At 50.9% G+C, this 9,902-nt stretch overlaps 2 protein-coding genes across 7 annotated transcripts; one reads left to right on the forward strand and one right to left on the reverse strand.

Moving 5' to 3' along the window:
• Positions 1-1,795: 1,795 nt before the first annotated feature.
• Positions 1,796-3,603, reverse strand: TIMM10B (translocase of inner mitochondrial membrane 10B). Of its 3 annotated transcripts, none has more exons than XR_003678328.2 (4): positions 3,425-3,601; positions 3,138-3,233; positions 2,674-2,942; positions 1,796-2,167 (listed from the first exon to the last, which is right to left on the reverse strand). XR_003678328.2 is itself a non-coding variant. In XM_024119074.3 (4 exons), the coding sequence occupies exons 1-4, from the start codon at positions 3,461-3,463 to the stop codon at positions 2,163-2,165; spliced, it is 273 nt and encodes a 90-aa protein (XP_023974842.1). In that variant the 5' UTR covers positions 3,464-3,603; the 3' UTR covers positions 1,796-2,162. The 3 variants fall into 3 exon arrangements, 2 of the variants coding, with proteins under 2 accessions (XP_023974842.1, XP_007103035.2); XM_024119074.3 differs by having other exon boundaries at positions 2,810-2,942; positions 3,425-3,603; XM_007102973.4 differs by having other exon boundaries at positions 1,796-2,942; positions 3,425-3,600.
• Positions 3,604-3,654: 51 nt separating this feature from the next.
• ARFIP2 (ARF interacting protein 2) lies at positions 3,655-8,501 on the forward strand. Of its 4 annotated transcripts, none has more exons than XM_007102975.3 (8): positions 3,655-3,760; positions 4,580-4,720; positions 4,977-5,073; positions 5,806-5,924; positions 6,101-6,322; positions 6,825-6,982; positions 7,131-7,305; positions 7,766-8,501. In XM_007102975.3, exons 2-8 carry the CDS (start codon positions 4,622-4,624, stop codon positions 7,919-7,921), a joined length of 1,026 nt encoding a protein of 341 aa, XP_007103037.1. In that variant the 5' UTR covers positions 3,655-3,760; positions 4,580-4,621; the 3' UTR covers positions 7,922-8,501. The 4 variants fall into 4 exon arrangements, with proteins under 4 accessions (XP_007103037.1, XP_007103040.1, XP_007103039.1 ...); XM_007102977.4 differs by having other exon boundaries at positions 3,663-3,785; XM_007102976.4 differs by lacking the exon at positions 3,655-3,760 and adding an exon at positions 3,772-3,820.
• Positions 8,502-9,902: the final 1,401 nt, after the last annotated feature.

Here is a 9,902-nt window from a genome sequence, read left to right on the forward strand (position 1 = left end):
TCCCAAGAATGACTAGAATTTAAGCTCGACAGGAATCTAAAGACAGGAAGGTGCTAATGGAGAGAATGTAGAAGCAATGGTCTGAATGCTGCAGTGAAATTAAAAAAAAAAAATGGTAGAGGAATAGTGCAATAAACAAAGTGGAAGGAATACAGTCAGTGAATAAGATGCAAGTAGTAGTGTTTTGAAGATGGAGCAGTTTGGGGTGGTGACAATGGAAAGCATGTAAGTAAGAGTAGCTGAGACAAAGTAAAAATCATTAGAGACTGGGTCAAGGAACCAAGAGACAAAAACACTGAATGGACTGTCCTGTGTAACATTAAAGTATCAAGAGGAAGACCAATGGCTAGCTATGTAGAGGAAAGTAGGAGAGTGGCAGTTACTACAGATAAGTAATAAGAGAGAGTGGTATAGTTGAATAGGTTCAAAGGAACTAGACTTTGCAAAGGAGTAGGCAGTTAAGTTCTGAAGCCACAATAGCAAGAACAACCCTGTCTCAAATATGTGTTTGTGATAAAGGGATAAAGCTTTGTCAACATTTATCCTGGTGTTGTGCTTGAAACATCACATTGCTCATTATACCAATGGCTAAGACGTTATGATAAGACCTGAAGGAGATTTCAGTGACAAAGGAAGAGAGATAGTAGGAATAAGGTTCTTTTCATAAGTATTGAACCTATTTATAAACAGAAAGGAAAGAAATTAAAAAGTCTTGGTGGATCAGATTGACAGACACTTGTCTTTCCATGCCTAGGGAAAGGTTGACTGCAGATAGCAGGCAAATATAAGCTCTGGAAGTTCAAAGGACATAGGCTTTAGAATCAGACAGATCTGTGTTCCTAGCCCTTCTCCAGCAATTACTAATTATGTGACATGGAAACATAGATAATTCACAATGGAAGTTTATTGCAGGGATATACATAAATACCGATGTAGAAGAATCCTCCCACCATCATAATATCCCAGGTCCCCATTCCTGTCTCTGGGAATTGCAAAGTTCACAAGCTGTTTTACCTGCCTTTACACTTTTCAAGGAGAGAACTTTATTGGGCAGACATGAAGCCACTCAGTAGGAAAGTTCCTGGTCAACAACTTTTTTATTAAGGCGGGGTCTTAGCAAACCTTTCTGTTCAAGATTTGTTCAGCTAATGAGGCAAAAAGCTGATTAGAGCCACTTTTCTCAATAGGTAACTGTGTATAAGGTGGGTTTCTGGTACATACTGAATTCTTGCTTCCTCATCTGTTAAGTGGGGATAATACCAAGATCAGAACCTATACAAAGCGGGTGCTCAACAGATATTCTGAAAGGCAGCCTGGTGTAGTAAAGGATTTTAAAGACAGGTCTGCATTTTCAGACAGGGTCTGCTACCACAGAATTTCAACGTCCTGATCTGTACAGGAGAGAAAACATCTGCTTTGTGGATGGTTATAAGTTTTCTTTTATTTCGTTCTTTTTTTTTAATGATTGAGGGAGCCAATGTCTAATAAGTTCTACTTCCATTTTAAAAATCAAACATGGTCACCTGATGGTGAATAGTCAAGGGTGAGGTAGGGGATTAAGGAGAGCAATGAAGGTGTAAAATAACTGCCGTAGTGATTAGGAGAGCAAACAGACCAGGACCAGGAACTCACAAAGGGTTGCTTGTTTGTAACGAGGGCTTGGTTGAGGTTGGAGACCTTGAATATTTAGTGGCATTCACTACACAGCTTTGTTTTTCTCTAGCAGTGTGAATGGAGGAACAGAAATGTTAAAACAGCTGATACAAAAAGGACACAAAAATGGCAAGAAAATTCAGTGATGTACAGGCCACTCAGATTGCTGAATACAGAAGTAAATTCCACACGGAGGGAAATAATGAGCAAAGAACAGACAGGTTGGAATTAGAAATCACAGAACAGGCACAGTGGGAACAATCTGGGGTAGACGAAGAGATGGAATCAGGAGATTACAGACAAGCAGTGAGACATTAAGGTAACATTCAAGAAGTCCTGATGATTTGGCTTTCTTCCTTTTTTTCCCATAACCATCACCATCTACTTCTCCCTTAGTTTTTATCCCTCGAGTCTGACTGTATTGCAGAATATGGTTCCACAAGTTTTCCCCTTTCTGACTGCTCCTGAAGGCAAGCACACAGATCTTCTTTGTTTAAAGATTTTACTGTTCATCCTAAGAAGACAGAAAATATTAAGTAACAACTTGAGGAAGTGATTGACGTTCCAGAACACCCCAGAATTCTTACAGGTTTCATCTCTGTCTGAGGCTACTGACTTACCAGGAGGTAGCGCCTAAAAGCCCAGTGGATTCTTAATCTGCTGTCCTTAGTTATCTCTAAGTGAGCCATTTAAGTCACACAGATTTAAGGACAGCTAGACAGAGTTCCCATTTTCTGTCATCTGGGCAGAAACCAACTTCTTGTCGCTATTACCAGTCTTAAAATTGTACCCACAGACGTCGCTTTAACCAGGTGCCTGGGAATGCTAAGGTTTTCCTTCTACACATTGAAGGCAATTTCTCTGCTGTCAGGGCTGAAGCATCCTGACAGAATAATAAAGATGGTGTCAATCAAGTGGGCAAAGCTTCCTTGCCCAGACTATAAACCAAACAGAGTAAAAGTGGGTTTATTAGCTCCAGGAAAAGGAACAACAGTACCCAGCTCTCAGGCAACTCCTCACTTTCTATATACAGGTTGCACCCAGCCCAAGGTCCACTGGCTCCTTAAATTTGAGGGTCCATCCAGTGCCTCCCTTCCCGGGGTTGGGGACGGCTAGCTCCCTGATGGCGAGGTTTCGGGCTGTTCAGCAGCAACACCTGGCACAGATGAGGCAGCCTCGTAGTCTGCGATGCGGCGCTGTACCAGGGCAGGCATGAGCTGCACGTAAGCGGCCATGAGGCGGTGATTGGAATGGATCAGCTTCCCAGCACAGCTGTGCAGACAGGCCTCCTGGAAGGAAGACAGGGTGGAAGTAGAAGCCAAAGGTGTCTTGTCAAGTCCGTCTCCTTCCTTCCCATCCCCAGCCTAGGGGCGAGGGTCGTAGAAAGGCCAGGGCCAGAGGTAGGGGAAGTGGCGGAAGAGGGAAGCAGTCTACGGTTAACTGAGGATCGACGGTAATCTCCCTACTCAGTTCCCCCACCTAACCTCCTCAGCATCCAGAGCTCGGTGGTGCAGGCTGGGCACGCAGCGCTGGAAGCAGAGTTCCGTCATCCGATTGTAGACCAACAGGAAGTCCCGCAGCTGGGAAGAAGGGGGACAAGGAACTCAGCGAAGAGGGGCCACATCTCAATTCAAGGCCGCGCCGCCCGAGCTTTCCCAGGACCGCACCCCATGGCCCGACGTTCCCAGCCCTCTGATGCCTGGTTCCTTGGGGTTCCCGCCATGCAGACAGGGATGCTAGCTGAACGCATGGCCCTAAAGCTCCCACTCACGTTCCTGAGCTGCTGCTGCTGTTGCTGCTGCTGCTCCATCACGCCACCGGCGCGTGCCCTACGTCACTTCCTTCACAGCTTCTCGGTAACGCCCGGAAGTGACCTCTCGTGGCTCCCCAGGGACCGAGAGGTTGGCTCCAGGATCGCCCTGCCCCCAGATGCCAACGTCACTTCCGCCCTCATAATCTGCGACGTGGCCGGCTTCTTCTGCCCGGTAGAGGACGTCACTTCCGCCGAGTCCCTGACCTGCTGCTAGGATCGCGACGGGAACTGGAGCCCGAGGTCCCCGCGCGGCCCGGGCCTGGCGCCCTGAGGGGAAGAGCGGCCCGGCCCGAGGTGAGGGGGACGTGCATGGACGAGGGCAAGTTGAATGCACGAACCTGACGTGAGGGCAAGGTGCCTCTGAACCCTGGGGAAGGATGAGGACACACCTGATGCCCAGGTGTATGGGGGGAGGGCGGAGACTCACACACCTGGGGAGACATAACTGACTTTGGAAGGGATCACCTACCTATGTACTGGGAAAAAGAGGCTTTTCCCAGAGGTCGGGAACTTATACCAACTGATTCAACTAAGGCCTGAGGGGGGAGGGCCCGAGAAAGAGGAGGTGCATGGGATGGATGAGGGGGAGACCACCTGCAGGAAAGAGGAAGAAACACTAAAGGAGTGTGAGAGGCCAAGCAGTGGTGAACATACCTGAATGGGGGTACACATCTGAGCCCTGGGAAAGGGGTTCATCTCCTGATGGGGAGAAACACCTGCATGGTGTTTGGGCATACGCTTCTTGAGAGCACAGACTTTATTTTATCTCTCTTGTTCACTGCTGTATCTCTCTCTATTGCCTCAACTAATGCATGACACATAGTAGGCACTCATTAAATGTCCGTTGAGTGATTGAATGCATGAATGATCACCGGAGTCCTGGTAGGATGGGGGGGTTCATGAGAACATGACCTCAGGTCCAGCACACCTGAGGCCTGGGTGTGCGTGTTACAAATATGCACCTTGGAGGGGAGAAATACATATACTTCAGGGAAGAGTAGTGGCCAAACCCCAGAACACTGAGGCCCTGGGACAACCTCCGAAATGGCAGGGGAGATCTTCCTCTTTGGAGTACTGGCCAGTTTCCAGAACTGTCTGTGTTGGGCTTTGCAGGGCGCTGGGGTAGAGACTTTGACTCCAGTCCCTTCGCTAGCCATGACGGACGGGATCCTAGGGAAGGCAGCCACAATGGAGATCCCCATCCACGGGAATGGTGAAGCTGGGCAGCTTCCTGAGGATGATGGGCTGGAGCAGGTGCTTCTGTTTGATTCTTCATATTGTTTCAATTGAGGAATCCCAACTCATAAACCCTGAACTCTTGTCCCTATTCCAGTAGCCTTCCCCTAACTTACCTATCTCCCTTCAATCTTTTTACAAATCTTTGTTCTGATTCTGTGCAGACTTCTCTTGTGTGCTCTCTCTATGATGCTTCAATCCAAGCTTGTTTTCACCCCCAAAATGCTTCAGCTGCCCCTATGTTCCTGAAGCCCCCCTCTTCTCTGGCCTATAGGACCTCCAGCAGGTGATGGTGTCAGGACCCAACCTCAATGAAACCAGCATTGTGTCTGGTGGCTATGGGGGCTCTGGTGATGGACTCATCCCCACAGGTATGAATGATCAGAACAGGACAGGGAACTTGAGTGGAGAGGGGGAGAGTGGTGGTTCTAGGGAGCATAGAGTATGTCTAAGAAGGCTTGAATTATGTCTGGAGATCCTGGGAACCTCTGCTAGTCTGAACCCTATGGAATCTCAGCCCAAGGCCAGTTCCCAGAGTTGTCCGTCTACTCCCACTTCTCATTTAGCCCCACTTGTCCTTTCTCTGCTGTCACCACCTAAGTCAAGCAAAGAACTCTGTTTCACAGGCCTCCCCCACCTGCTCTGGAGCCTGAATCTGATTTGGAACTTTGTGAAGCTTCTCAGAGTTTTACTTTAGACTCTAACATTTAGAGGAACAAACAGCTCTGAATCTCACACTGACTGGTATCCACATGGGAATGTCAGCCGGGTTTTCTGTTTGATGGACCCACTATCCTTGATCAGTCACCCCATACTCAGCCTATTTCCTGCTGTTTTCTCTACCCCCGTACACTAGCAACTCCCTTTTCCCTCCTTCTTCAATCCCCACCGCCACTTCAGAAGGAGGCCGGATGTGTATTGGGTTTGGGGTCTCAGGGCACAGGGTATGAGTTCCTCCTAGTGAGTAGGAGAATCTAATTGTCTCTAGCTTCTGCTCCTTCAGGGAAGTCATTTTCATGTGCTGGGAGGGAAGTATGGGCGGAACCACAGAGGTGTCTGATTGTATCTGAGAGAGGCTGGTGTCAGAGAACTTGGTCCTTTAGGGTCTGGCCGCCATCCATCTCACAATACCACTCCTGCTGGCCCCGGAGATGAGGTGGCTCGGGGCATCGCTGGAGAGAAGTTTGACATCGTCAAGAAATGGGGCATCAACACATATAAGGTGGGATTCAAGCACCTCTCCCTTCCCCCAAACTCCCCTGGGTACCTTTTCCCCATCTTCCAGATCCTAATGTCCCGTCTATGGCTGAGACTAGGAGCCTGGGGTTGCTGGGGTAGGTACCTTTTGGGAGGACAGGGTGCTAGGGTCTCTGACCTATTCCCTCACTTCCCAATCAGTGTACAAAGCAGCTGTTATCGGAGCGATTTGGCCGAGGCTCCCGGACTGTGGACCTGGAGCTAGAGCTGCAGATTGAGCTGCTGCGTGAGACGAAGCGCAAGTATGAGAGTGTCCTGCAGCTGGGCCGGGCACTGACAGCCCACCTCTACAGCCTGCTGCAGACCCAGCATGCACTAGGGGACGCCTTTGCTGACCTCAGCCAGAAGTCCCCAGAGCTTCAGGTGCCTCAGCCAGGCCTGAGAGGGTGGGGGGCTGGGCCCGGACCCGCCAGGCAGTCACCCCTCAGCCTCCCTCCCTCCTGCAGCCCAGAGGGAGAACCCCTCCAGGGCGGGCCCAGCTCTGCCCCCAGCAGCACCTACCTTTGGAGGCAGGACTTGTACGGAGGTCCAGAAGTTAGAGGGGGTGGGGCAGGCGGCACACCAGGTGCCTCACAAGTACCCCTCTCTGCATTGACAGGAATGCCTTCAGTGCTCAGCCTAATCGGAGGCCCTCCTTTGCCTGCTGCACTAGCTTTCCCTACTCCAGTCCTGTGAACTTCATCTGAGGCCCTCACTCCCACATTCCTGCCCCAGGCATCCCCAGGGCAGCCCCACTAACTTTCTGGCTAAGGGAGCCTTGCTGGAGGCAGTGCTGGATTGTTCCACTTTCAATGGCCGGAGGGGGAAAGAAGGGCCCTACAGCCCCGACTGTTACTCAAGGCCTGTCCCTCCCTTCTGCCCTCAGGAGGAATTTGGCTACAATGCAGAGACGCAGAAGCTGCTGTGCAAGAACGGAGAGACGCTGCTAGGGGCTGTGAACTTCTTTGTCTCTAGCATCAACACGTTGGTAACCAAGACCATGGAAGACACACTCATGACTGTCAAACAGTATGAGGCTGCCAGGTGTGGGCACTGGCAGGGCCTAGGGTTTGGGGCGTTGGCTGGCATGGGTGGAAGTTTGAGCTTTGGGGGCATAAGAATTGAGAAAAGAAAGGAGAGTATGTGTGGAGGGCAAAGGGGTGGAGACCAGCCCATATCACCCCCTTCCCAGGCTGGAATACGATGCCTACCGGACAGACTTAGAGGAGCTGAGCCTAGGCCCCCGTGATGCAGGGATGCGTGGTCGACTTGAGAGTGCCCAGGCCACTTTCCAGGCCCATCGGGACAAATATGAGAAGCTGCGGGGAGATGTGGCCATCAAGCTCAAGTTCCTGGAAGAAAACAAGGTGCTAACCCCACCCCTTTGACCCAGCCCACCTTCCCATCTGTAACACTGACCTCACCCCCGCCCCCCCCAAAAAAACCCTCCCCATTATGGATGGGGAAATGAAGCCTGGCTAAGGAGTGGGATCTTCCCCCAGCCCACTCAAACCCTGGACCTTTCCTGTCACCCTCCCTCTGATCCCTGGCCCTCTTCTATTGGAGGATTTGGCTGCTGATCCCAAGAACATAACTGGGAAAAATCCACCCCTTGAGCTTGGGTGCCAGAACCTCTGGCCCTGCCAATCAAGTCAGGTTTCTCCTATCACACTGCCTTTTATCCTTTGGCTCCCTTTGTGGAGGTCAGCCCCAATTCCAAAAGCACCATCAGAGCAGAGTCCAAGTGCCCCTGGTCTGGGCTTAGGCTCATAGCCCCTCAGGAAGGGTATCTGAGTCCGGTCTCAGCTGACCTTGCTGGACCCCCAGATCAAGGTGATGCACAAGCAGCTGCTGCTCTTCCACAATGCCGTGTCAGCCTACTTTGCTGGGAACCAGAAACAACTGGAGCAGACCCTGCAGCAGTTCAACATCAAGCTGCGGCCTCCAGGAGCTGAGAAGCCCTCCTGGCTAGAGGAGCAGTGAGCCACTCCAGCCCAACCTGGCTGTCAAGAAGGACATTGGGAGGGGCAGTCCCAGGGTGGGGGAGATTTGGACATGGGACATCCCTTGCCACCTGCGCTCTGGCTTGGGTTCCCTTTCCCTGGCTGGGGCCTGACAGGAGGTCTGCAGGCCCAGCAGCTGCTGCCCTGTCCTTTATCTTCCTGGCCACTGGGCTTCATTCCCAGATCTTTTCCTTCCACTCCACAGCCAAAGGCTATGACAAAAACCACTCCCTGGCCAATGGCATCACTCCTCAGGCCCATCCCAGTTCCTGGGGTGTGCCCCCTGACCAATGGCAGAGCCTCAAAAGGCCCTGTCAGCCAATGGCAGCTCTTCTTGGGCTCCCCTGGGCCAATGATGTTGCCTCCAATATCCTTTGTCCCTCCTCAATGCGTGTCCATTGCAGAGAAGGGGACTGGGACCAAAGGGGTGGGGATATGGGGAGCCCCATTTCTGGCCCTGCATCTGAATGGGTCTCCCCTCACCTACCCACCCAGTTTAATTGTGCTTAGAGCCCTGGAAGATTGGGACCTAGCACTAGGAATAAACCTTTCATAAAAGCAGGCCCAGTGAGGTCAATTTGTGGGGGACCCTAGGAGGGTGGTCTGGGTAGAGAAACGCTCAGTCTAATTACACACCAAAATCCTATCGTTTCAGGAGAGCTGGGGCCAGATAGCTGAAGTCACAGGTTTCAGGAACAATCTGAGGGCCTACTCTCCTCCCCCAGCCCCAGTAGGAGCCAAAGCTTTATTTGCCCTTTAGGCTAGCACCAAGATAGCGATGGATCTTAAAACACAGGGCCCACCCAGAGGGGGTTGGGCCCACTGACCATCATCCATTCATTCATACAGCAAATATTTACTGAGTGTTTTTATTTGCCAGGCACTGCGCTAGACCCTGGCGAAACATCAGGGAATAAAACACGGTCCCTGCCCACAGTGCTTACAGCCTAGTGGGGGATAGAGGCAAGTAACTAGGCAACTACAATACAGTGATAAGTACTAGGATACAGAAATACAGAAGTACAGGGAGCTATGGGAGCACAGAGGAGGGGCATCTAGCCTAGATAGGTGGAGATGGGGATGTCAACTTGAAAGCTGAGACCTGAGGGTAACTAGAGGACAGCCAGGTAAAGAGTAGGGGGAAGAGCATCTTAGGCAAAGGGGCCAACATATGTGAAGGCCCTGAGAAGGAACAGGAAGGAATTCAGCTTGGAAAAAATGAAGGGGGAGTGGCTAGAGGATGACTAGAGATAAGGTAGTAGATCATGCTGAGCCTTTTCAGGCTGCTTAAGGACTTTTGCCCTTTGTTCAAAGGAGCTGTGAAGCCTTATCAGCAGACGTTTGATGACATGGGAGAAGCTTAGGATTGAGGAAAGAAGCCTTTGTGAGGCTTAAAATAGTGTTATACAGACCGAAGTTGCCTCACATTGAGTAGTCTCTTAGCCCTGGCCCCATATTCCAAAGCAAGCGTGAACCCTGTCTGAGGCTCATTCACAAGCACCAGAGCACCTGTGCTGGGTGCCAGAACTGAGGCAGATGAGAAGTCAAGGCACTTCCCAGGGTCCCTGCTGCATCCTGGTGTTGAGCCCAAATCTGAACCTTGTGTGATGCAAGAAAGCTCCCCAATAGCACTTTGAGTTACTCAGGGACCAGGTACCAGGTACCATCACCCTATGCTCCTTGACCAAGGAATGCTCCAGAATTTTTCAGCATTCTCTCCTACCTCTGGAAGGGTGCAGTTATCTGACTGGAGCTTCATTATAGAGTGGGGTGGCCCCTCACTTTATGGGCCACTGGGGCTTTTTCAACATGAAAGGTACTGAGGCTCCAAGTGACTGGAGGCAGGACCTATAAGCAGAGCTCAAACCCTGGTTCCAGCACTTTCTGCCTGAGTGATCAGGGTTAATGTCTGGGGAGCCAAGGGCCCTCAGTTATTTCCGTTGCAGAACACGGCTAATAAA

The sequence above is a fragment of the Physeter macrocephalus genome, unplaced genomic scaffold (genome assembly GCF_002837175.3).
Source record: "Physeter macrocephalus isolate SW-GA unplaced genomic scaffold, ASM283717v5 random_175, whole genome shotgun sequence".
In the NCBI taxonomy this organism is placed as follows: Eukaryota; Metazoa; Chordata; class Mammalia; order Artiodactyla; family Physeteridae; genus Physeter; species Physeter macrocephalus.

Excerpts from the sequence above, each read along its gene's own strand:
- TIMM10B (XM_007102973.4), bottom strand. The coding sequence starts at position 3,463 with ATGGAGCAGCAGCAGCAACAGCAGCAGCAGCTCAGGAAC. Across the intron at positions 3,234-3,424 it reads AGCAGCAGCAGCTCAGGAAC|CTGCGGGACTTCCTGTTGGT; the intron begins GTGAGTGGGAGC and ends CCTTCTTCCCAG. Across the intron at positions 2,943-3,137 it reads GAGCTCTGGATGCTGAGGAG|GAGGCCTGTCTGCACAGCTG; the intron begins GTTAGGTGGGGG and ends TCTTCCTTCCAG.
- ARFIP2 (XM_007102975.3), top strand. The coding sequence starts at position 4,622 with ATGACGGACGGGATCCTAGGGAAGGCAGCCACAATGGAGATCCCCATC. Across the intron at positions 6,323-6,824 it reads AGAAGTCCCCAGAGCTTCAG|GAGGAATTTGGCTACAATGC; the intron begins GTGCCTCAGCCA and ends TTCTGCCCTCAG. Across the intron at positions 7,306-7,765 it reads AGTTCCTGGAAGAAAACAAG|ATCAAGGTGATGCACAAGCA; the intron begins GTGCTAACCCCA and ends CTGGACCCCCAG.